A 27,997-nucleotide genomic window follows, 5' to 3' on the forward strand; every position below is an offset into this window, starting at 1 on the left:
AGAGTGAGAACACAAAGCAAGTGCGGATCGATACCTTGCAACTCAGAGATATGATTGGGGTGCTGCTCTCAACATGGGATTAGCAAAGAAATGAATCGGATCCGTGTGAATCCTGAGTTGCACGCATTTCAGAAAGAGCATCTCGGTCAGACTGAAATGACGTCATTATTGTTTCACATTGGTGGACAATGTTTAATTTTTAATCTACAGGCAAGTTTAACTGTGTTAATGTTAGTCACAAATGGTTGAAGATAAAACTTTATGAGATTCAGCACCTCCATTTTCCACTGGCCAACATGTTCTCAGTCAAAAAATGCGCCATAAAATCAGAGCAGGCGTTTTTGTTCGAGACATAACCACAGTGGTGGATATAGTACTCACTTTATTTACTTAAGTAAAAGTACAGATACAGGGGCAAACAATTAAGTAAAAGTACTCCTGTATTTTTCGGAGTATAAGTCGCACCTGAATATAAGTTGCACCAGCCATAAAATGCCTAACGAAGAGGAAAAAAAACATAAGTCGCACCGAAGTCGCATTTTTGGGGGAAATTTACTTGATAAAATCCAACAAATAGAACAGATATGTCATAAAATACAATAGTGAACAACATGTTGAATAGGAGTGGGAACCTCTTTGTACCTCATGATACGATTTGCGATACAAAGCTCACGATAACGATCTGACGATACGACGATTATCGGTACTTTAGTCAGGAAATCATTCTAGGATTTTCTACAAACAACTAATTAACAGAAAAACAAGCTTCTGCTGTGAATTGGAATGAGTTTATCATTAGTAAACATCCAAACCGTTTGAACTGGGAGGGATGGCAGCGAATGAACGTTCATTCGCTGCCATCCCTCCCACTTCAAACGGATTGGACGTCTCTGGCCGTCAGTGGCAGCCAATGCCAGGCAATGAGTAATTTTGAGCCATTTAAGGTCATTTACCTGTTCATTTTCAGTTACTTCCTGTTGATTTTGGGGCATTTTATGGGTCTCTTCCTGTTTATTTTGAGTTACAGAACAAGAAATGACCTTGGAAATGAATAGGCAGTGACTCAGCCTCAACAGAAAATGACCTGTAAATGCCCTTAAATGAACAGGAAGTGTGACGGCCTCTGGCCGTTTAATAGTTAATTTTCTGAGACTTTTCCAGTCAGCTGATAGTCACCTCCACCAGCTGGCTGCTTCCCCTCCCACTATGACGAAAGCTGATCGACGCTGACAAACTGCCGCCGCCGCTGCTGATTGGCAACGGAAAAAGGCGCCAAGCTTCAAAAACCTGCCGCTGTAAACGCTCTAGGAGGTCGCATTTGACAGCATTCTGCCGCGGTCCTTCTCGCCAGCTGTTTGCTCGCCATTCACTCTCGTTTGCATTTGATCACTAGTTTAATACACTCCCGCTTTTTCTGTGAGGTCTTTTGTGTTTATTCGTTATTGGACCGTTTTTGTTCACCACTTTAAATAAGAGCACTGAAGCAAGTAGGGGTAAGTCGCCATTTCTGTTCAACCCGTTTTCTCCTGTTTTGTTTAGCATAGGAAGTTAGGTTAGTGGCTGTCTTTTCTTTGTTCCTTTTACATGATCAGGGTTTAGTTAGCAGGTGGGGTTTAAGTGTAGTTCCTGACCTGTAAATGCCCTGAAAATCGGACATAATGACTGTGAATGAACTAACGTTCCCAGTCTAAATGGATTGGGCGTCGAGCACCGTCAATGCAGCCTTAGAGTTAACTGAGACACTGCTGCTCGCGAGCAGAGCCCACAGAGACAAAAAAAAAATGAATCTTTAGGAGACAGACGGCGATGAGGGAAAAGTTTAACCGGGTGTCGCGGCCACAACAGCGTCATCTTTCAGTTAGTTATGTGTAAATAAATTGTTACTTTGCTATCAAAAGCTCTATTTGTCTTGTTGTTTATCTTATTTTGTAAAAGGAAACCATTATTCAGATGTTTGGGATCATGTAACTAAAGCAAAAAATAGCTGTGTATAAGTCAAAAGTTATGTTTGAAATGTATGCTTTCACAAAAAGCTCAGTTTCTCAGTTTTTTCATCAGAAATTGGAAAATTGCTCAAACTAAGCTATTTTCTAATGCCGATTTCTAAAGAATGGGAAACGATATGAACTAACTTTTTTTTTCTGCTAAAAGAAGAGAGTCTAATCTTTCTTTTGGTGGGTTCCAAGTTTATATAGCAATAGAACAGAATTTTCTGTTGGCCTTGCAAAATCAGTCAAAATCCAGTAAAACGGCCGGCAGCGAAGGGCTTTGCTCCGGTGAAAATGGCTGGGAGTGAATGAGTTAAGAGTTATTCAGATAACTATAGCATAAAGAACATGTTAACAAGTTTACCAACCCATCAGTGTCACTCCAAAACACCAAAATAACATGTGAAATGATATCATAATGTGTTAATAATTTCTCACATTAGTCGCTCCTGAGTATAAGTCGCACCCCCAGCCAAACTATTAATAAAACTGCGACTTATAGTCAGAAAAATAGAGTTAGTATCTACGAAAAAAATTACTCAAGTAAAAGGACAAAAGTACTTCCTTTAAAATTGGCTTTGCAAGTAGAAAGTAAAAGTACTTTTCCCCGAAGCGATAATGTCATATATGGCGGAAAACAGGTGACTTGAAGTTCCGCTCTGCTGGTAATTCACATGATAATGCTATTTAAGACTTTTTTTGCTCCTGTCGTAGGTACTTTAAGGCAAACACCATTGCTTTTGTCCACCTGCGCCACTAAAATCAACCAAAACTGAAAGTTCCCAAGTGTCGCTTTGAGAAAACGTCTTAAATTTGTATGACTAATACGATTTTTTTTTACACTGCAGAGCAACTGAAAATTGTCCAAGCAGCAACTTGAATACAGCATCCTGTTTGCTTCCGTTTAACCCGTGACCCTTGACTGACAGCTTGAAACTTGTAGTTTAAAAAACATGTGATTCTCAGTTAACTGTAGCCTCCAGGTATTTTATCATGTGTAGTGATACAGTGGGGAGAACAAGTATTTGATACAATGCCGATTTTGCTGGTTTTCCCACTTGCAAGCCATGTAGAGGTCTGTAATTTGTATCATAAGCAACTGCAAGGGACGGAATCTAATACAAAAATCCAGAAAATCACATTGTATAATTATTAAATAATAAATTTGTATTTAACTGCATGAAATAAGTATTTGATACATTACCAACTAGTAAATATTTCGGCTCTTAATTCTTTTTTAAGAACCCCTCCTGTTCTCCACACATTACCGGAAGTAACTGCACCTGTTTGAACTTGTTACCTGTATAAAAGACACCTGTTCACATGCTCAAACAAACAAACTCCAACCTCTCCACAATGGCCAAGACCAAAGAGCTGGGATAAAATAATAGACCTGCACAAGGCTGGGATGGGCTACAGGAAAATAAGCAAGCAGAGAAGGTAACAACTGTTGGAGCGATTATTAGAAAATGGAAGAAGTTCAAGTTGACGGTCAATCTGCCTCGTTCTGGGGCTCCATGCAAGATCTCACCTCGTGGGGCATCACTGATCATGAGGAAGGTGAGGGATCAGCCCAGAACTACACGGCAGGACCTGGTCAATGACCTGAAGAGAGCTGGAACCACAGTCTCGAAGAAAACCATCGGAAACACATTACGCCGTCATGGATTAAAATCCTACAGCGCACGCAAGGTCCCGCTGCTGAAGCCAGTGCATGTCCAGACACGTCTGAAGTTTGCCACTGACCATTTGGATGATCCAGAGGAGCAATTGGAGAAGGTCATGTGGTCGGATGAGACCAAAATGGAACTTTTTGGTCTAAACTCGGCTCGTCGTGTCTGGAGGAAAACGAAGGATGAGTACAACCCCAAGAACACCATCCCAACCGTGAAACATGGAGGAGGAAACATCATTTTTTGGGGCTGCTTCTCTGCCAAGGGTACAGGACGACTGCACCGTATTGAGGGGAGGATGGATGGGGCTATGTATCGCCAGATCTTGGTTGACAACCTCCTTCCTTCAGTGAGAGCCCTGAAGATGGGTCGTGACTGGGTCTTCCAGCATGACAACGACCCAAAGCACACAGCCAAGGCAACTAAAGAGTGGCTCCATAAGAAGCATCTGAAGGTCCTGGAGTGGCCTAGCCAGTCACCAGATCTGAACCCGATAGAAAATCTATGGAGGGAGCTGAAAGTCCGTGTTGCCCGGCAGCAGCCCCGAAACCTGAAGGCTCTGGAGAAGATCTGCATGGAGAAGTGGGCCAAAATCCCTGCTGCAGTGTGTGCAAACCTTGTCATGGACTATGGGAAATGTTTGGTATCTGTAATAGCAAACAAAGGTTTCTGAACCAAATATTAAGTTCGATTTTTGTGATGTATCAAATACTTATTTCATGCAATTAAATGCAAATTTATTATTTAAAAATCGTACAACGTGATTTTCTGTTTTTTTGTATTAGATTCCGTCCCTCACAGTTGAAGAGAACTTATGATACAAATTACAGACCTCTACATGCTATGTAAGTGGGAAAACCAGCAAAATCGGCAGTGTATCAAATACTTGTTCTCCCCACTGTAAATGCGCCAATAGAAGTGTATCATCCAGGCTTGGCTCATGAGGCATTTGATATTACACCAAGTTGCCAACTAGTAGAGTATATTTAGGGTTTATTTGAGTCTAACAGAACTCTCCCTGTACAATTGAATTTTTTTCGGTGAAGTTAAATCCCACCTGTACAATCTAGATACCTCCTGCGACCTGACAACCTCGGAAGCCATGACGCCTTCTCTGGCATACGAGAATGTCTGCTTTGCCTTGCTGATAATTAGTCAGTGGTCCTGATAATAAATCACTTCACCAGGTCTGCTGACCCTCTTCTAGCGAGGGGAGGGAGGGAGGTTCTCATTACTGATGGCTTGGTTATGCTTGCTCCTTTCCACTGAGTTTAATTAGTGCACAAACTTCTCAACTGTCTGAAGCGGGCCGTTAGCTCGCTTTAAAGTCCGGCATCAGAGCTGTCCTCTCTGGGTAATTGGGAGCAGATGCTTGGCGGGTAATGCAATAAAAATACCCCAAAGATTTTTTGGCATCAGCGTTGCCAGGAGGACTGGCAGCCAGGCAGGCAGGCAGGCAGGCAGGCAGGCAGGGGCCATGTTGCTTGTCATAGTGACATAAAAGTGATATTCACCGTTCTACATCCCGCCCGATGATTAAAAAAAAAAAAAATCCTCTAAGGTACTGAAAGTGTGTCATGGTCTAAAAGCAATAGAGGAACTCAGAAATGGCACTTGGTCAAGCGCAGACCGCCGCCAGGGCTAACAATCTAAATGTGGAGAGGAACCAAACAGTGTAGCTTAACTTATTGACATGATAAACCCGAGCCGGTTTAAAAATGAACTGCTTTTCCAGTTAGCGGACCATAACTTTTGCATATTACAGTTGTAACACTGAAACTAGGCCGATCGCGATAACCAATTTTAGTGGGTGATATATTGTATCGTCAATTATTGCTGATATGCACCATTATTGTTTAAAAAAAAAAAAAAAAAAAAAGTATAACCACTGATGAACAAAGTGGTGTAAACATTTTGGAATTCCTCACATTTCTGCAAAAATCACCATCAACTGTGATCTGATTTTTGTCAAAATCGCACTGATGAAAAAACTGTCTGCTTTAACTAAAACCACCCAAACATTCATAGGTTTTCATATTTTAACTCATTTGCTCCCAAAAAGTATAAAAACGTTCTATTTTTAATTGCTTCAGTGTCCCAAATAGGAGTGGGAACCTCTTGTTACCTCATGATACGATACGATTTCCGATTAAAAGCTCACGATAATGATCTGACGATAAGGCGATACAACGATTATAGATACATTGGTCAGGAAATCATTCTATATATTCTACAAACAACTAATAAACAGAAAAACAAGCTTCTGGCGCGAATTGGAATGAGTTTATCACTAGTAGACGTCCAATCCATTTGAACTGGGAGGGTGGCAGCGAATGAACGTTTGTTCATTCGCTGCCATCCCTCCCACTTCAAACGGATTGAACGTCTATGGCCATTGGCAGCCAATGCCAGGCAATGAGGTCGTTTTGGGCCATTTAAGTTTATTTACAGTGCCTTGCAAAAGTATTCGGCCCCCTTGAACCTTGCAACCTTACGCCACATTTCAGGCTTCAAACATAAAGATATAAAATTTTAATTTTTTGTCAAGAATCAACAACAAGTGGGACACAATCGCGAAGTGGAACAAAATTTATTGGATAATTTAAACTTTTTTAACAAATAAAAAACTGAAAAGTGGGGCGAGCGTGCAATATTATTCGGCCCCCTTGCGTTAATACTTTGTAGCGCCACCTTTTGCTCCAATTACAGCTGCAAGTCGCTTGGGGTATGTTTCTATCAGTTTTGCACATCGAGAGACTGACATTCTTGCCCATTCTTCCTTGCAAAACAGCTCGAGCTCAGTGAGGTTGGATGGAGAGTGTTTGTGAACAGCAGTCTTCAGCTCTTTCCACAGATTCTCGATTGGATTCAGGTCTGGACTTTGACTTGGCCATTCTAACACCTGGATACGTTTATTTTTTAACCATTCCATTGTAGATTTGGCTTTGTTTTGGATCATTGTCCTGTTGGAAGATAAATCTCCGTCCCAGTCTCAGGTCTTGTGCAGATACCAACAGGTTTTCTTCCAGAATGTTCCTGTATTTGGCTGCATCCATCTTCCCGTCAATTTTAACCATCTTCCCTGTCCCTGATGAAGAAAAGCAGGCCCAAACCATGATGCTGCCACCACCATGTTTGACAGTGGGGATGGTGTGTTCAGGGTGATGAGATGTGTTGTTTTTACGCCAAACATATCGTTTTGCATTGTGGCCAAAAAGTTCAATTTTGGTTTCATCTGACCAGAGCACCTTCTTCCACATGTTTGGTGTGTCTCCCAGTTGGCTTGTGGCAAACTTTAAACGAGACTTTTTATGGATATCTTTGAGAAATGGCTTTCTTCTTGCCACTCTTCCAAAAAGGCCAGATTTGTGCAGTGTACGACTGATTGTTGTCCTATGGACAGACTCTCCCACCTCAGCTGTAGATCTCTGCAGTTCATCCAGAGTGATCATGGGCCTCTTGGCTGCATCTCTGATCAGTTTTCTCCTTGTTTGAGAAGAAAGTTTGGAAGGACGGCCGGGTCTTGGTAGATTTGCAGTGGTCTGATGCTCCTTCCATTTCAATATGATGGCTTGCTCAGTGCTCCTTGAGATGTTTAAAGCTTGGGAAATCTTTTTGTATCCAAATCCGGCTTTAAACTTCTCCACAACAGTATCTCGGACCTGCCTGGTGTGTTCCTTGGTTTTCATAATGCTCTCTGCACTTTAAACAGAACCCTGAGACTATCACTGAGCAGGTGCATTTATACGGAGACTTGATTACACACAGGTGGATTCTATTTATCATCATCGGTCATTTAGGACAACATCGGATCATTCAGAGATCCTCACTGAACTTCTGGAGTGAGTTTGCTGCACTGAAAGTAAAGGGGCCGAATAATATTGCACGCCCCACTTTTCAGTATTTATTTGTTAAAAAAGTTTAAATTATCCAATAAATGTTGTTCCACTTCACGATTGTGTCCCACTTGTTGTTGATTCTTGACAAAAAAATTAAATTTCATATCTTTATGTTTGAAGCCTGAAATGTGGCGAAAGGTTGCAAGATTCAAGGGGGCCGAATACTTTTGCAAGGCACTGTACCTGTTGATTTTCAGTTACTTCCCCGAAAATCGGACAGAATGACCACGAATGCTCTGGTTTTGAATTAGCGCTGCAACAATTAATCGATTAACTCGAATATTCGATTAGGAAAAAAAAAGCTTCAAATTAAATTTTGCTGCTTTGAGTATTCATTTAATTAAAGTTGCGATGTAATAGTTTGCTTTGAAAGTGTTTGCCTTTATTTTTATTGATTTGGGTGGCTACACGGCCCTCTCGTCTACCTCATTTCACATGGCTGAATCCATCTGCTCCCGTTAAGACCAGCATAAGTTTTTGTTTGAGCTGATGTTTTTTTTTTAATGTTCGTAATTTAGTTTAAAGGTATATTTAGCCATATTTTGGTGGTAATATGTGTCTGAGCCATTTGTTAAGAGCATTGTAAAAAAGCGTTAACATTTTACAGCATTTAAACTGGCGGACTTTTGCTATGTAAGTTAGCCAATATTTCTTTTGTTGTACATAGATTTTTAAAAAAAATATATATACAGTGGGGAGAACAAGAATTTGATATACTGCCGATTTTGCTGGTTTTCCCACTTGCAAAGCATAGAGAGGTCTGTAATTTGTATCATAAGTTCTCTTCAACTCTGAGGGACGGAATCTAATACAAAAAAAACAGAAAATCATGTATGATTTTTAGATAATAAATTTGCATTTAATTGCATGAAATAAATATTTGATACATCACAAAAATCGAACTTAATATTTGGTACAGAAACCTTTGTTTGCTATTACAGATACCAAACGTTTCCTGTAGACAAGGTTTGCACACACTGCAGCAGGGATTTTGGCCTACTCCTCCATGCAGATCTTCAGGTTTCGGGGCTGCTGCCGGGCAACATGGACTTTCAGCTCCCTCCATAGATTTTCTATCAGGTTCAGATCTGGTTACTTGCTAGGCCACTCCAGGACCTTAAGATGCTTCTTACAGAGCCACTCTTTAGTTGCCTTGGCTGTGTGCTTTGGGTCGTTGTCATGCTGGGAGACCCCGCCACGACCCATCTTCAGGGCTCTCACTGAAGGAAGGAGGTTGTCAGCCAAGATCTGGCGTTACATAGCCCCATCCATCCTCCTCTCAATACGGTGCAGTCGTCCTGCACCCTTGGCAGAGAAGCAGCCCCAAGAAATGATGTTTCCTCCTCCATGTTTCACGGCTGGGATGGTGTTCTTGGGGTTGTACTCATCCTTCTTTTTCCTCCAAACATGACGAGCCGAGTTTAGACCAAAATGTTCAATTTTGGTCTCATCCGACCACATGACCTTCTCCCATTGCTCCTCTGGATCATCCAGATGATCAGTGGCAAACTTCAGATGTGTCTGGACATGCACTGGCTTCAGCAGCGGGACCTTGCGTGCGTTGTAGGATTTTAATCCATGACGGCTTAATGTGTTTCCGATGGTTTTCTTCGAGACTGTGGTTCCAGCTCTCTTCAAGTCATTGACCAGGTCCTGCCGTGTAGTTCTGGGCTGATCCCTCACCTTCTTCATGATCAGTGATGCCCCACGAGGTGAGATCTTGCATGGAGCCCCAGAACGAGGCAGACTGACCGTCAACTTGAACTTCTTCCATTTTCTAATAATCGCTCCAACAGTTGTTACCTTCTCTGCTTGCTTATTTTCCTGTAGCCCACCCCAGCCGTGTGCAGGTCTATTATTTTATCCCTGATGTCCTTACACAGCTCTTTGGTCTTGGCCATTGTGGAGAGGTTGGAGTTTGTTTGTTTGAGCATGTGAACAGGTGTCTTTTATACAGGTAACAAGTTCAAAACAGGTGCAGTTACTTCCGGTAAAGACTGGAAAACAGGAAGGGGTTCTTAAAAAAGAACTAAGAGCCGAAATATTTACTAGTTGGTAATGTATCAAATACTCATTTCATGCAGTTAAATACAAATGTATTCTTTAAAAAATATACAATGTGATTTTCTGGATTTTTGTATTAGATTCCGTCCCTCACAGTTGAAGAGAACTTATGAAACAAATTACAGACCTCAATATGGCTTGCAAGTGGGAAAACCAGCAAAATCGGCAGTGTATCAAATACTTGTTCTCCCCACTGTATATACATATATATGTTCTTTTGTTGTACATAGATCCTCTTTTTTTAATATTATATATGGCGGAAAACACAGACAAGGCTGAAAAAGCAGTTTCTGCTCTTGCACCTCTATTGAAAATAAACTGCTGTATTTTAAGCCAAAACAACTGTTGTGTTTGATAGAACAATGTGTCTATATGCTGGCATAGCACATTCATGGTGCGATCAGCCCCCGAACTATTTTTAATTTGTCAGTTTTACCCTGAAAACCCCCATTTACAGACGTCGCGCAACCGTTTTGGTTTCAACCTAGCCATAAAAAGAAGGTAAGTAATGGTATTTATGAATTGAAATGTCTGTCATTTTTAGCTTAGAATTGTTCATTGATGTCTAATATTTAGTTTAAAAAAAAAAAAAAAAAACTTTAAAAAATTATTCACTCGCATATTTTAATCTTTTAAACAAATTACGTCACAATGAAAAAATTGGCGTCTGTAAAAAAGTCACAGATATCTCATAACTATCTCTTAATTGTATTTTTTTTCATTACTGTCGCATTTTCCCCAATAATTTAGATGATAAATAATTGATCCAAACAAAGAAAAATGGGGGAAAAAAACGTTTAAAAGGGTAAATATATGAAAAAGAAAATCTCGACCACTCCTTGATGTCTGTGATTTCTGCATCGCGGCCCTTGTTATATTACCATGTTTCACCCTTAAAATTCCCCCCAAATCCGGCAGTGGCCATTCACAGCTGTGTCTTGACACTCGGTGATACATGCTACATGGAGTTTTTGGATCGAAACAAAGTAGGTACGCGATAATAGCTCGTTAAAGTCATGGCGTCTGTAATTCTGTTCTCGCGTGCTCTCACCTCCAGATAGGGTTTTGCTGTTTAAAAATATTCTTTTTTTAAAAATGTCCTCCTGCTCAAAATTTTTCTTCCCCCAGAAAATTGAGATTTTAAGCTTTCCAATGACGTATCACACATGCATATCGGACAATTTTGAAAGTTGGCTAAATTGGGGGTCTCGGAGCGGAACTTCAAGTCACCTTAGTGTTTTACGCCATATATATATGTACACACCGTGTGAGGCTCAGCTCAGGTAAAATTTTTTATGTTCCTTATCCCATTACTCGAATATTCGAACTAAATAGTTCATTGATTAATCGACTCCTAGAATAATCGATAGCTGAAGCCCTATTTTGAATGAACGAACGTTCGCAGTCTAAATGGATTGGGCGTCGAGCACCGTCAATGGCAGCCTTAGTTACCTGAGACACTATTATGGTGGAAGATTTTGGTAGCAACTTGTTGGTCCCTTGTTGTTTTTTTTATTTTTTAACATTGACACCTTTTTAAAACGATATGTCGATTCTTGGCAGGAGCATATCGATAACCTTTACAAATCAGCAATCCATGACTGCAGGTCTTCAACAGCTTTTTTGACCGAGCCATGATGCGCATCAGACAATGCTTCTCATTAAGACAGTGCTTACCAGGTGTGTGTTTTATCGTGGGCAGGGCAGCTTTAAACCACTCATCAGTGATTGGTTACACACCTGACTTAAATTGTTTGGTAAAACTTGGTTTCAATTGCTCTTTAAGTCTCCTTAGGCAGAGGGTTCACTTATTTATTTTCCCCCTTCTGTCATTTTTTGCATGCTATGCTCATCAAAATATGAAAACCTATAAATGTTCGGGTGGTTAAAATAAAAGTGAAATAAAATAAATTAAAAATGGAAATAAATACATGTTCAAATAATACAAATTAAATAAATTACAAAAATTAAATAAATATGAAATTTTAAAAAGTGAAAGAAATAAATTAATATGATTTGGGAAAAAATATAGAAATAAAGTGTTGAAATAAAAGCATTTTAATGACACATTTCATTATTTATTGTTTTTTATTTTTCTTAATTTTTGCACTCCTGGTCCGCCACAGTTGACGACCTATCAATTTCAACTAGTCTATTGTCGTCAACGGCAGTGAAACATGACCATTCTATGCCGATCATCCCAGTTCAGCTGGATTTGCCATTTTAATGAACCCACAGGAATTTACAACTTACTTTCATCATTAAATTTGGAAAATTAGTCAAGTAGCGACTAGGGATGCTTGGAGATAGATGAGATGGCTTTTGGCTTGTAAAGAGTTCCAATGCGGGGCTAAATTGAGCCCTATCCAATCAGTAAACAACACGAAGGCCCGAAATAAAGATACAACCCGGGCTCGGCGATGATTGCATTCGGTGGTTATATCCGGAGATTGTAAACCGCGAGGTCGCACTTCTCGTGGCTGAGGTCAACAAGCTAATTAAGAGAAACAACACCCTCAAGTATGGCAGATGCTAGGCTTGGAGCGGTGTTTATTTTGTGGACAGGATCAAGTTCAGCAGCACGACAAAGCGGGAGTACAGTAATGGAACGCTGCATATATCCAGTTTATTTCCTTCTCACTTAAAAAGCCATGGTTTCCATAGGAACACAATTACAGAGGTATAATGGTGTGCGTGCAGGGTGTAATGATGACGTGACTAAATAATACCATAGTTAGAACCCCTGGCTTTGTCTAAGTGCTTTTCACTGGCAGTCATTAAGTTCTGTTTCCATGGCGATGCTCGGCCATGAGATCTAACCAAGACGGCGCGTCAATTTACCGCTTTAAGACGACTGATGTAAAGTGATATTTTCTGCCAACGGATGTCCCGCCACTTTTCCCCTTTCTGTGTTTAAAAGCTATTTTGTATTTGTATTTTGAGTAGGTGTTGAGTTTGTTGACAGTCTGTGTTTGATGGCACTAATGATGTCTTTCACAGCATGCCACAGAATTTAAAACTACTATTTAAATTCTCTTTCGGTGAAGGATACGATTTATGGAAAAACAGTTGAGTCAGAGGGTTGAAAACTTAGAATCTGGTGGACGAATATCAGCATCAAAATCTACTTTGTTGTTAAGGTTTCCTTTGGAGGGCCATTATGTCTGCCAACTTGGGCCGCCATGATTAATCGACAACGAATCGATGATCAAATGAATCGAAAGATATTTTGATAGTTGGTTAATAGCACCTTCACAGCCAATATTTTCTTCAAAATTTTTCATTTTTATTTATGTATATGGCAGAAAACACAGACAAGACTGAAAAAGCAGTTTCTGCTCTTGCACTCCTCTTTAAAAGAAACTGCTGTATTTTAAGCCAAAACAACTGTTGTGTTTGATAGACCAATACGTCTATATGCTGCCATAGCAGATTCATGGCGCATTAAGCCCTCTAACTATTTTTAATTTGTCCGCCTTACCCAGGAAACCCCCGTTTACAGACGCCGAACAAACACTTTTGTCAACCCAGCCATAAAACGAAATTAATTATATTTTTTATTCAAAATGTCTGTTGTTTTTAGCTTAGAATCATTAATTGATGTCTCATATTTTGTTTAAAAAAAAAAAAAAAGATTAAAAAAATTATTCACTCACATATTTTAAACTTTTGAACAAATTACGTCACGATGAAAAAAATGGTGTCTGTAAAAAACCTACCACACAACTATCGCTTAATTGTATTTTTTTTGTTACTGTTGCATTTTTTCTGATATGTTACGTGATAAATAATTGATCCAAACAAAGAAAAATAGAAAAAAAAAACTTTAATAGGGTAAATATATGAAAAAGAAAATCTTGACCACTCCTTGATGTCTGCGATTTCTGCATCGCGACCCTTGTTATATTACCATGTTTCACTCATAAAATCCCCCAAAAATCCAGCTGTGGCCATTCGCAGCTGTGTCTTGACACTCATGGAGTGTCAAGTGCTACATGGAGTTTTTGGATCGAAACAAGGTAAGTATGCGATAATATCTCGTTAAAGTCATGTTGTCTGTAATTCTGCTCTCGCGTGCTCTCACTTCCAAATAGGGTTTTGCTGTTTAAAAAAAAAAAAAAATGCCCACCTGTTCAAAATGTTTCTTCCCCCGGAAGAACACATGCATATAGGACAATTTTGAGTTTGCCCAATTGTGGGTCTCAGAGCGGAACTTCAAGTCACCTGAGTGTTTTCCGCCATATATATATATAAATTAAAAGGGGAAAAACAGTAACCATTATTTTTGTATTCATTTTATTTTTTAATTAAAAAAAGGGAACATTTATTTTAATATGTATGGCCTGATTTATGATTTAAATTCTATTCACTTTAAACAAAAAAAGGGGAAAACAGTAAATATTCACTTTGATTTTTTTGTTTTTAGTTTCCAGTGCCAGAGGTAGCAAAGCAACCCAAGAACATCAGGGAACCTCCACCCTGTTAGACAGTGGGGACCGTGTTCTCCTCTTTTAGGGCCTCATTTTTTCCCCTGTAAACTCTATGTTGATGCTTTATTCCAAAAAGCTCTACATTTATCTCATCTGACCAGAGAACATTCTTCCAAAACGTTTTTGGCTTTCTCAGCTAAGTTTTGGCGAATTTTTAATTGTTTCAGTGTCCCAAAAACGTATTTTAGGTTTTTTTCACAAGAGACATCTCTAGGTTCTGATGCAATTTAGCTCCAAAGCACGATGCAGAAAATACATTTTAAAGCAATAAAACTGGTGGGCAGCAGCGCATTTGGTAAGACCCGCAAGCCGATTCAACGGAACGAACGGTCGGGCCGCCGGCGGAAGACGACCGAATGGACGTCCAGGATGCCAGGCGGCGGACGAACGAGCAGAACAACCAGGAGGATGCCCGGGATGCCAGTCGCTGGACGACCGAGCAGAACGACCCAGACCACCAGTGCAGCAGACGATGCCTTTGAGTCCATGCTGCTCACCGAGCAGAGCCTGCGCCGCCGTGCTCGGCCGCTCGCGTCCCCCGCACCCTCAAGCCGGAAACGTGCACGGCCAAACCAGTTCCCCCCCAAGAACACAAGCTCCCCAGGCGAACTCCGCCACGAGGCAGTGGTCACTACAAAAAAAAAGACTTAAAAAAAAATCCATCTTGATGAGTCAGGCGGCGATTAGGGAAAAGTTTACCCCGGCTGTCGCGGCCACGACAGCGTCATCTCTGTGTTCACTAGTTTAGTTATGTGTAGATAAATTGTTACTTTGCTATCAAAAGCTCTATTTCTCTTGTTGTTTATGTTATTTTGTAGAAAGAAAACTTTATTAAGATGTTTGGGATGTAACTAAAGCAAAAAATAGCTGTTTTAATGTCAAAGTTATGTTTGAAATGTACGCTTTTACAAAAAGCTCAATTTCTCTGTTTTTTCATCAGAAATTGCAAAATTGCTCACATTAAGCTATTATCTAATGCTAATTTCCTTTTTTTTCCCCGCTGAAAGAAGAGAGTCTAATCATTCTTTTGGTGGGTTCCATTTTTATATAGCAATAGAACAGAATTTTCTGTGGGGCTTGCAAAATCAGTCAAAAATCCAGTAAAACGGCCGGAAGCGAAGGGGGTTGCACCGGTGAAAATGGCTGGGAGTGAAGTTAATAAGGGTGTAACGGTATATGTATTTGTATTGAACCGTTTCGGAACGGAGGCGTACCGAACGAGTTTCTGACGTAATGTAACCCTTACTTTTCGAGGCTGTGAGTCGATTGGGTAACAGTTTCTTTGTGTAGATTATATTTACTCCGTCTTCTCTACCATAATGAGGACCAACACGGTACGACAGTATAACCTAGAAACGTCAACGGCGCGACAACGTGGCCGCCGCGAGAATGCAGTGAAACGCGGGCGTTAAAGTCAATCAGCCAATGCACACCAGTCGCAGTGCGGCCGTGTGTTAGACGCGTCCCAGAAGCGGCTCAACACGATGCACGCGAAAAGAACGGCAGAGTTTATTATTTGATGCGAGACGCGACCCTTCTGCGTCAATACTATTATTGGTAGCTAGAATCGGGCAAACCGGAAGTCACTCGTGTAAAAATACAGTGGAGCCGGTCAATTTTCAAACTAATATGCAATCGTAACCCACTTTTTAGTCCATCAGATCTTTGAGTGGTAGATCGGGGCACAGTTGACTTGTCTTTGTTGATTTACTGCTGTCTTCTCTGCTATAATAATCACCAACACGGCCCCGTGTTCAATACAAAACCCTCCTATCACAACAAAACAAGTAGGAACTAATATTCACATAGGAACTAAAGTTATACAACATAAAATATACAATATAAATGAATACTACATCACATTTGTAAAATATAAACACATAATAAAACAAATAATAGCCCATTTAAATAAAATAAATTGAAATGAGCTAAAAAACCTGTAATTAAATAATAAGAATAATACACAGATCCTGCTTACACAATGAAATTTATTAATTTCTGTGTGGCACTTTAACTTGAGAAAATGCACCAATAAAGCTTTTGAAAACCGTTAATAATAAGGAAAAAAATGATTCATTGAGGCATTTCATTTGTAAAATACATGTTCAAATCTTTGTCATTGGGATTGCTTTTCTCTTTAGCACAGGACTTCGTTTTTCTCTTTTTTTCAGAAAGAAAGCTGACCAATACGTGGGGTCTGAAAGGCAAAATTGTTGTTGGATTATCTTTAAATTAGGGCTGTCAAAATTATCGCGTTAACGCGCGGTAATTAATTTTTTTAATTAATCACGTTAAAATATTTGACGCAATTAACGCACATGTCCCGCTCAGACAGTATTCTGCCTTTCGGTAAGTTTTACAGCAAGGCTTTTTGTGCTGTCGAACAGCGAACTCTTGTGGTCGCTTTGCGACATGGTTTATTGTTGTCTTGCCAGTTCAATATGGCTGCAGGACGTCTTTGGCTGACGCCTACGTTGTAATGCTGTGCTTATATGATCCTTGGACAAGATTTGTCCGTAAGTATGGTTGTTGTGAATAATGCACATATTATGTTAGTAAGCGAAATGTTATATTTTTTGTATGAGACGCTTTTTGTTTATGTTTTGTGAACCTGTATAGCGTATATGCTTGTGTACTTTTTTTTTTTTGTAGTTTTACGACGGTCTAAAGAGGACAATGGTTTGAGGCTATTTTATTAATAAATCAGATGAAAAAGAAAGAAGTCTGATTATTATGGCGTCGTTCACTAGCTGTCTAGCTTTGGAAAAAGTAGACGCTTCGGAGTGAGGACAGCATAGACAGATTTAAATGACAGTAGAGTGAAATGCCCACTACAGTCCTTATGTACCGTATGTTGAATGTATATATCCATCTTGTGTCTTATCTTTCCATTCCAACAATTTATTTTACAGAATATATATATATATAATTTACAGAAAAATATGGCATACTTTATAAATGGTTTGAATTGCGATTAACTGTGATTAATTACGATTAATAAATTTTTAAGATGTAATTAACTCGATTAAAAACTTTAATGGTTTGACAGCCCTACTTTAAATACCTGCTACTTTTTGAGCCGAATTCTATCTTTGTATAGGCTAATGTTCCTATTGTTGAAAGCACATTTATATTTTGCATTTTGTTTTATTACTGTACCGAAAATGAACTGAACCGTGACCTCAAAACCGAGGTACGTACCGAACCGAGATTTTTGTGTACCAATACACCCCTAGAAGTTAATCATCATAATCATTAGTTGCAGGCCTAATGCACATGATTTACTGTACTTTCATGGAACACACAAAACCATGAGCCAGATTTGGGCTTCGGGCCTCGAGTTTGATACCTATCAGTGAAAATCTGAAGAAATCAATGTAAAGGCTTCTTTTTAAACCGAATCTCCCATTACCTTGGCAATTGCTGTTTGTTTGTACATCTGCGTGATCAAGCTCATGACCAGAGTAAAGGGGTTTCCGGTGGCGTCGACCTCCGACACGCATCCGTTCATCAGTTTCTCCCACTCGGCGAAGCTGGCCGCGGCCTCCTGCGCAGAAAGGGGAAAGGTGGAGGGACGACATCTTTAAGTTCTTCAACATCTTTCTCTTTCAATTTCAACTCTTTCAGAGATATAAAGGGCAAAACAATTAATGGTGCTGCTGGATGTCCTACTTTTCCTGGAAGAGGAATAAAGACTGTGGGGAGTACATGGAGGCCAATTCCCAAGGATGCCACCCCCTCCAACTGGGCTTCTGTGTTAGGTGGGTCAGGAGCATCTCCCAATTATAGCTGCCTTGTGACAAGCAGGGGTCGAAGATGGAGAAGCAGCCAGGCCACTACAATAAATCAAAGATGCCTCGCCTGCTCTCAAGGTGATTGGCGAGGAGTATTTAAAGCAAGTGCGCAGAGCATTGCAGTGGGAGGGAGTGGCTGCTGGCATCAAATGTGACCTGCTATTCATAAACAGCTTCGGTTTATCATCAAAACGGGGCAAAAGTTGCTTGCTTAACAGCAGGGTGTCCTATATTGTGGCACTATTTTAGATTAAAATGATGTCAAAGCCCGAAAATAAATTAGCATGCTGCGTTGAATCACTGCCAAACATGATTCATTTTCCGTGCTGCAAAACTTATTTTGACTTATTAAAATATAGTTCAACTTACAATAACGTATAACTTTATTAGGGCAGCAGCTATCGAATATTTTAGTAATCGAGTAATCGACTAAAAATTCTATCGATTAATCGAGTAATTGGATAAAACATTTTTAGGTGAAGGGCAATTATAAATATACATGAGAAAACAAGACATTTAATCTAATACTGAACCATTTTCAGGCAATCAATGTCTTTATTTTCGACGTACATTGTTGAAAACAGCCAACGATGGCGTACCGTACGCATGCTATTTTTACACCGTGACGTCGCATCATAAAGCGGAAGTAAAGCCGAAGTGGGACATTATAGACCCGCCCTGGCATAGAAACAATGTAATTTGTAGGGCTGTCCCAAACGACTAATTTTCTCCCGATTAGTCAGCCAACTATTTTTACCATTAGTCGACTAATCTAATAATTTGAATTTTTTAAATTTTTTAAACTAATTTAGCAATGAAATTTTTGTTGACGCTTATCATTTCACAAAAACATATTGGAACACTTAAATTATTTATCAAAGTACAAATAAACACGCAAATAACAATAATAAATCACAAATAAACAATGAGTTCAAATGCTGATAGAATTAACTAGTGCAAAAGAATGGAATGTAAACTGATTCAGAACACTGACTTCGCCTTTCCAACATGATTAAAACAATTCTTGAAAAACACCTAGCATTAATATTATAGTATAGTACTATATATAATAGTTTATAATAATTATTCATTGCCAATCAGATGTTTCAAAAAGGGTGTCATTTTAAAGGCATTCTTAGCGTAGAATCTGAATTTGGAAGTATGTGGGATTAACTCCAGAAATCGCTATTTATATGACGAGCATGACATGCTTTTATTTTTGAAATGTTCACCGGAAGTACATTCGCTAAACCATTAACTTCAGCTTTACACTCTGCAAAAAAAGCACTTTTTGTCATTGCGTGTAGTGTCAGTAATACATTTTTTTTGGTCATTTTTTTGTTTGCAAATGCTGTTAACCAGCGATTTTTCATGTTTGAAGTGTCACCTTTTACCCGCAAGTTTACTTTCACGAGACGACTGCCAATGTTTTATAGCAGGCTAAAGTACCGGTAGGTTCCCCCCCATTCACCTCAGTGTAGCCGTGCTAACGTTGCAGTGTTTAATATAGGCTACGTTCATACTACAGGTCTTAATGCACGAATCCGATTTTTTCATGTTTTTATGACTCGAGTTAGGCATTAACTTGACGGTCTGAACGTGACAAGTCGCATAGAACGGGACCATTTCAAATCCGATCTGGGTCACTTTCGTATGTGGTTCAAATCCGATCTGGGCCAAATTTTTCCAGACTGTTGCGGCGGTCTGTAATGTCCACTCTCCCAAATCGGATTTCATGCAGCAATTACGTCATCAAATAGCAAGAGAGACGCTTACCGTAGCGGTGCGGCTGTGCGTTATTAGCGCCTAGCTTGCAGTGAAGACGGATTTTGGGGAAGGGCTGGGCTTGACAACAGTCATGAAAAATAAAAATGGGTTGAGGATAAACCTGAGTATGCTCAGTTTTCTCTTTGCTCCAAGTGAGCAATATTTCAACATTGCCTACACGGCCGAGAGTCGGGGCAAACTAACCGTGTGTGTGTGTGTGTGTGTGACATGCACGGACAGTGCGTGCATGCTATCGATCCATATAAACTTTGAATATATGCCTAAACGGGGATTATTTATGTCTGTTATTTGTGTCCTCCTTTTGAAAAGCAAAATATGATATCCCTGGAATGACGGATGACATGTGTCATTTGTTTTGATGCTTCTGCGCATGCGGGTCTTCATGCTCAGCGCGTGTCGGAGTCTGAATTAGTGCGCATGCGTAATACTGTAACGGTCTCAATGGACAAAGTCAGTCTGAACGGGCACGCCAAAAAAACGGATATGACAAAAAATCGCATTCGTGCATTAAGACCTGTAGTATGAACGTAGCCATTGATGTGTTTTCTTATTTTGTATGCCTGAACTTTAATTCTACAGCTTGTTGATAAGAGAAAGGAACTGGAGTCTCATATGCCATCAGCACGCACACGGCACACACCAATGTATGCACGCACGCGCGCACGCACGTACGCGCGCAGCGGTAAGAGGCAGCTGTGAAAATCACCGCCCTCATTTTTATTTGCCCTGCGATAAATGGACTCATTGCATATCGCGACAGGCTTAGCAACTTCAATAAAACATGTCGTTAGTTAGTTAGATGGACTTACAAACTGGGTGACAGCGCTTGAGGTGTTTATTCAAGGCCGACGTGCAGCCAAGCTTGGCATTGAAGAGACAGGACAGAAGAGTGTACCCTCCTTTGTTTCTTTGAAATAAGTCAATGTTTTGGACACTCTGGTGCGCTTTTTTGGCTTCGTGCCGCTTTCCCCGCTTGCATACAGAGCGTCCGACATTCTGAACTTTCCTCGCATATATTTTTTTAACCCTTCATTAACCGTCGACGGGATGTTGTGCTCGTCGACGGATTTACGTCATCGATGACGTCGACTATGTCGACTAGTCGGGACAGCTCTAGTCATTTGTGCTACTTTTCTCCGGTAATCTTTCAAAAACGAACATGCCGTTCACACATTGCTTTTTTGGAACTTGTAGAAACGACTCTAGACATTACGACATATGAAGGATGTTTTCTTCATACGTTTCCGGAAACAAAAAACTCGGGAGGAAAAAATGTGAGGACCGAATCAACTTGCGCGGACTTTAACACCAGCTCGGTGAATCCATTCACATTTCATATGGAGTAAACATTTTGTTGGGTTGTCATGGTCTTTCAGACGACAAATAGGTAAGCCATTTTTATATTTTTAACTTATTTTTTAACGTACAGTGCCTTGCAAAAGTATTCGGCCCCCTTGAATCTTGCAACCTTTCGCCACATTTCAGGCTTCAAACATTAAGATATGAAATTCAATTTTTTTTGTCAAGAATCAACAACAAGTGGGACACAATCGTGAAGTGGAACAACATTTATTGGATAATTTAAACTTTTTTAACAAATAAAAAACTGAAAAGTGGGTCGTGCAATATTATTCGGCCCCTTTACTTTCAGTGCAGCAAACTCACTCCAGAAGTTCATTGAGGATCTCTGAATGATCCAATGTTGTCCTAAATGACCGATGATGATAAATAGAATCCACCTGTGTGTAATCAAGTCTCCGTATAAATGCACCTGCTCTGTGATAGTCTCAGGGTTCTGTTTAAAGTGCAGAGAGCATTATGAAAACCAAGGAACACACCAGGCAGGTCCGAGATACTGTTGTGGAGAAGTTTAAAGCCGGATTTGGATACAAAAAGATTTCCCAAGCTTTAAACATCTCAAGGAGCACTGTGCAAGCCATCATATTGAAATGGAAGGAGCATCAGACCACTGCAAATCTACCAAGACCCGGCCGTCTTTCCAAACTTTCTTCTCAAACAAGGAGAAAACTGATCAGAGATGCAGCCAAGAGGCCCATGATCACTCTGGATGAACTGCAGAGATCTACAGCTGAGGTGGGAGAGTCTGTCCATAGGACAACAATCAGTTGTACACTGCACAAATCTGGCCTTTATGGAAGAGTGGCAAGAAGAAAGCCATTTCTCAAAGATATCCATAAAAAGTCTGGTTTAAAGTTTGCCACAAGCCACCTGGGAGACACACCAAACATGTGGAAGAAGGTGCTCTGGTCAGGTGAAACCAAAATTGAACTTTTTGGCCACAATGCAAAACGATATGTTTGGCGTAAAAGCAACACAGCTCATCACCCTGAACACACCATCCCCACTGTCAAACATGGTGGTGGCAGCATCATGGTTTGGGCCTGCTTTTCTTCAGCAGGGACAGGGAAGATGGTTAAAATTGACGGGAAGATGGATGCAGCCAAATACAGGAACATTCTGGAAGAAAACCTGTTGGTATCTGCACAAGACCTGAGACTGGGACGGAGATTTATCTTCCAACAGGACAATGATCCAAAACATAAAGCCAAATCTACAATGGAATGGTTCAAAAATAAACGTATCCAGGTGTTAGAATGGCCAATTCAAAGTCCAGACCTGAATCCAATCGAGAATCTGTGGAAAGAGCTGAAGACTGCTGTTCACAAACACTCTCCATCCAACCTCACTGAGCTCGAGCTGTTTTGCAAGGAAGAATGGGCAAGAATGTCAGTCTCTCGATGTGCAAAACTGATAGAAACATACCCCAAGCGACTTGCAGCTGTAATTGGAGCAAAAGGTGGCGCTACAACGTATTAACGCAAGGGGGCCGAATAATATTGCACGCCCCACTTTTCAATTTTTTATTTGTTAAAAAAGTTTAAATTATCCAATAAATTTTTTTCCACTTCACGATTGTGTCCCACTTGTTGTTGATTCTTGACAAAGAATTAAAATTTTATATCTTTATGTTTGAAACCTGAAATGTGGCGAAAGGTTGCAAGGTTCAAGGGGGCCGAATACTTTTGCAAGGCACTGTAACGTTGTGCTAACGTACCGCTTCTGTCTGACAATGAATGACCTGAAAAGAATTACAATGGTATCTGACTGCCACTGTTACCGTTTGAAAAAAATAGTAAATTACAAAAAAAAAAAAACTTTTAGTAAGGGGGAAGTGTAAATAAATTATAGAATTAAGATTTGTTATCAATAAAAAATTAAAAGTGTTCGTAGGCAGTCACTGAGTAGCATTTGCGATCGCTACACTAATATAACTAACTTACCCCCAAGAACGGTAAGAGACGTAGGACAACCAGAGGATATATAAGAAAGACATGGCTGATGGTAAAGGATAGCTTGTTGAAGCAGGAGAATGTCACTGTCAGTCGCGTCGATAAAAAAGCTAAGGCTATGCTTAGGTCGGCTCGTTTTTTTCGTCTTTTTCAGCCTTCCACACTCAAGCCATCTCTTTGACAGACCATTTTTATGTTCTTCCACATCTTTGCCAGTGAATTTGGCACCGGGAAATCATTTTCAGAGAGAATTGGTAGATTTAGCTCTGTAAACATCTCATTCGTACACGATTTCCATTCATTTCCTATTAGGGACAAACAGTTGCGTATCCCACCTGAGCAACATTAGCTAATGTCATGAATATTAATGAGCGGAAGTGACGTGTTGCTTGCAGTACGCCATTGCATCTCAGATGTAACTATAATATAAAAAAAATAAAAAATAATAAAAAAAAGACATTCACTTCTTTCACTCAAAAAACTTTTAGATCTTATATAAAAAAAAAATGTATAAACACATCACTTAAAAGTTTGGATTTTTTCCCACGGGTTTCAATTGAATTTCTATTTGTGTCAAGCCATTTTTAAGTTCTAGTTAATTTTAAGTTAGTCTAAACTGTAAGTCCTGATAGGATTTTGAGTTTTTGCAGTGTTGAAAATAAATGCATGATACAGGCTGTATTGGAGCACATTAGGGACCAGTGCTGCTTGGTGTTTTATCCAGCAATGACTACTGAGCTAAAACTGATAGTTAGCATTATTAAGTTTTTATTTTACACCCTCATCACTTCATGTTATGTTAAAGCCTGTATGTAAGACACGTTAGCCACGCATCGACAGTGGTCATAATTAATAGAAACTTAGCCCTCCGCAGGGCTAACGTTACGTGAGCGAGTGGCAGTAACGTTAATCTTATTTATTAGCGCTTAGTGCTCTACTGCTTTAAGATGGCGGCTGTTTACGAACACCGCTGACTCTGTCATTTCGCATCTAGTTCAACAAACATGTGATCTCTATGAGACGCATCAGACGCTACCTGCTACCACCGTAGCATCATGCGGGCTAGTTTTTAGCAACGTCGGCGTCGTTTGTAGTGGCTGTCGGCTGCAGTAAGTTTTTTATTTTTATTTTATTTTTTAATTGCTTCTTCCTCTACGGACGTGAAATCAGCGCGTTGTCCCGCATTAAAAGTAGTCCGAGCAAAACGTGATGCTTAAAGCTGTCAAAATTAAACGATTACTCGAGGTGAATAAAATTACGCGAGTTACTCGAGTTGCTCGAGTATTCGCTTCAGCTCTAAACTTTATTACCATTGTTTTTGTTTGTAACAAAAATGCCAAAAGTGCATCACTTTGCCTTAATAAAAAAAAAAAAAAAGTCACATTCAAACTGTAAAATTCAATTCAAATTGATTAGCAACCTTATCTCATGAGGAAAATATGCTAAACATATTGACGGGAAAGGTTAGAGAAGTCACCAGTCAGAGAAGTTGTCTACAAATGGAGAGAGTTTGTCACTGTTGCTTCTCTTCCAAGGAGTGGCCGTCCACCAAAGATGACGCCAAGAGTTCAGCGCAGAATGCTCAGAGGTAAAAAAGAACCATAGAATGTCTGCTAGAAACCTACAGAAGTCACTGGCACAGTCCAATATCTATGTGCACACATCAACTATATGTAAAACAATGGCCAAAAATGGTGTTCATGAGAGGACTCCATGGAGGAAGCCACTGCTGTCTAAAAAAAACAACAACATCTTTGCTTGTTTAATGTTCGCAAAAAGGTGCTTGGACACTCCACAGAAGTTTTGGCAGTTTTGTTATTATGGTATTGATGAAAACAAAGTTTGGGAGTAACACACAACGTCATGTGTGGAGGGAAAATGGAACAGCTCACCAACATCAACACCTCATCCCCACCGTGAAGCATGGTGGAGGAAGCAACATGATCTGGGGCTGTTTTTCTGCCTCAAGGCCTGGACAACTGGCCAAGTCAAAGTCCAGATTTGAACCCCATTGAGATGCTGTGGCAGTTTTGTCGAGAAGAATGGGCCAAGATTAGTCCTGATCAATATGCCGGACTGATCTGCAGCTACAGGAAGCATCCGGTTGAAGTTATTGCTGCCAAAGTGGGGGGCCACAAAATATTAAATGTGATGGTTCACTTACTTATTTTTCCCTCTTCTGTCATTGTTTGCGAACTATCCTCATTAAAATATGTAGCCCTTTAAATGTTTGGGTGGTTTTAGTTAAAGCAGACACTACTTTTTCATCTGTGTGATTTTGAAATACATCAGATCAAATTTGATGGTGATTTCATGCAGAAATGTGAGAAATTCGAAAAGGTTCAGATACTTTTTCATACCACTGTACTTATAGCTGCTCTGCCATTGGCTATTGCCTAGCATTCCTCACTACCAATTGGCTGAGAGGGATCTTTATTGTATTCCAGCGTCCTCTTCATTCCCCCCCCCGTGACAGCTTTACACGAGTGTATAAACTTTGATTCTTTATTCTATTTATTTATTTATTTTTTTTACATTATTTACACTTATGTTTATTGTGCAATAATCTAATTGTAACATTGTAGTATTTGTTACATGTTTTAACTCATTTTTTCTGCCTTATAAAATATTTATGTCTGAATTTTGGGGGCTTGGACTGGATTAGGGCATTTACATGGAAAACATCTCTACTTACAGAATTTTCAAGTTAAAAAACTACTTGTAGAACCACTTAATTTCGTAAATAGAAGTACCACTAAATTCCTTTTCCTTTGCAAAAAAAAATATATATATATATATATATATATATATATATATATATATCCTGTATATATAATACACAGTGGGGAGAACAAGTATTTGATACACTGCCAATGGGTTTTCCCATTGACTGTGTATCAAATACTTGTTCTCCCCACTGTATATATTAGGGGCGTCAAATGATTAAAATTTTTAATCGAGTTAATTACAGCTTAAAAATTAATTAATTGTAATTAATCACAATTAATCTCAATTCAAACCATATATAAAATATGCCATATTTTTCTGTAAATTATTGTTGGAATGGAAAGATAAGACACAAGATGGATATATACATTCAACATATGGTACATAAGTACTGTATTTCTTTATTATAACAATAAATCAACAAGATGGCATTACCATTATTAACATTCTGTTAAAGCGATCCATGGATAGAAAGACTTGTAATTCTTAAAAGATAAATGTTAGTACAAGTTATAGAAATTTTATATTAAAACCCCTCTTCATGTTTTCGTTTTAATAAAATTTGTAAAATTTTCAATCAAAAAATAAACTAGTAGCCCACCATTGTTGATGTCAATAATTACTTGCACAATGCTCATGGGTGCTGAAGCCTATAAAATCAGTCGCACCCAAGCGCCAGCAGAGGGCAGCAAAACTCCGAAAAACACAACAAGTACACCTTTCACTGTGCAGTCATTGTAATCTGTTTGAGCGGGGCATTCGTGCGTTAATTGCGTCAAATATTTTAACGGGATTAATTTTTTATATATATACATATATATATATATATATATATATATATATATCAATAAAACGCTCAGATTCAAAGTAGAAGTGTGATAAAAGCCAGATGCGGTTCTGGAGCCACACATTGCAGGCCCCTTTTTGGACGTCTACCATTGTCAATGGCACTAAAAGACTGTACATATTAAACAGCAGTTCTCTCAGTGGCATTTGTGTGCTGTGTGTTCAAGACAATAAACAAGTTTTGAACATGAAAGTGTTCCCACTTAGTTAAATCATTAGCATTTCAGTAGAACTTAGTCAAAGTCAAGGACGACTGAATGAATAAATAAATAGGATCATGTTGCAGCAGAACAAAGCTCCGTTCCATTTATGTTGTGTTGCTCAGATGTTCTACCTGCATAAACAAGGTGTTGACAGTCTGGAAAGGACTTTTAATTGTGATTATAAATGTTATATTCAAGCTTAACCATCTGCTGTTTAACTCGGTGGCTGTCAGTGACGATGCTGGACGTCAATTCATGTTGTTTTTTTTCATTCTTTTGCACTGATTTTAAATGAGTTTATTAATAGTAAACGTCCAATCATTTTGAACTGGGAGGGTGGCAGCGTATAAAGTTCTAAATTGATCAGCCTTCCCACTTCAAATGGGTTGGACGTCCATCACCGTCAATGGCAGCCAACGAATGATGAAAATACCTGAGTATAATGTATATGCTACCGAGCTGTAAGTACAATGGTATGAAAAACTATCTGAACCTTTTGTAGTTTGTCATATTTCTGCATAAAATCACCATCAAATGTGATCTGCTCTTTACCAAAATCAAACAGATGAAAAAAAGTGTTTGCTTTATTTAAAACCATCCAAACATTTATAGGTTTTCATACTTTAATAAGGACAGGATGCAAACAATTGACAGAAGGGGGAAAAAATAAGTGAAACATCACGTTTAATATTTTGTGCATGTGTTTTTTAATTGTCTGCACCCTGAGAGATATGCACGGTGAAAGGCAACATAAATAGTCTGAAATATCAACAAATCTTAGCTGCCTCTTACATTCCTAACCATAAAAACGGACCAATTCTGCAGCAGAATGGTGCTCCATCGCATACTTCAATCAAGATCCTCCAGGACTGGCGAGCCTAGTCACCAGACATGAAGATCATTGAGCATGTCTGGGCTAGGATGAAAGCGGAAGCATGGAAGACGAAACCCAAGAATGTTGATGAACTCTGGGAGGAATTCAAGACTGCTTTCTTTGATGTTCCTGATGACTTCATCAATCAGTTGTATGAATCCTTGCTGAAGCCCATGGAATTCATACAAAATATTAAATTAGGATCTCACAGCACCACTACTTAATTCGCTTATGTTATGTAACATACTTTTGTATTTGAAGTAAATTTTTGTTCAATTTTCACACTAGTTTCTGTAGGCGACAAAACTTTTGTTTTGCCAAAATTTGGCCTTTATGTCTT

The 27,997-nt window shown here is 39.4% G+C and overlaps 1 protein-coding gene across 4 annotated transcripts in view; it reads right to left on the bottom strand.

The window, feature by feature from the left end:
- The window catches only part of zranb3 (zinc finger, RAN-binding domain containing 3), a 311,366-nt gene that overhangs the window by 206,771 nt on the left and 76,598 nt on the right, over positions 1–27,997 (bottom strand). For all 4 annotated transcript variants that reach the window (XM_057819173.1, XM_057819181.1, XM_057819189.1 and 1 more), the window contains one exon: positions 17,527–17,661. In XM_057819173.1, coding sequence (XP_057675156.1) covers positions 17,527–17,661 — 135 coding nt within the window. The remainder of the gene's footprint in view (positions 1–17,526; positions 17,662–27,997) is intronic.

This window comes from Corythoichthys intestinalis, chromosome 2 (genome assembly GCF_030265065.1).
Source record: "Corythoichthys intestinalis isolate RoL2023-P3 chromosome 2, ASM3026506v1, whole genome shotgun sequence".
Classification (NCBI taxonomy): Eukaryota; Metazoa; Chordata; class Actinopteri; order Syngnathiformes; family Syngnathidae; genus Corythoichthys; species Corythoichthys intestinalis.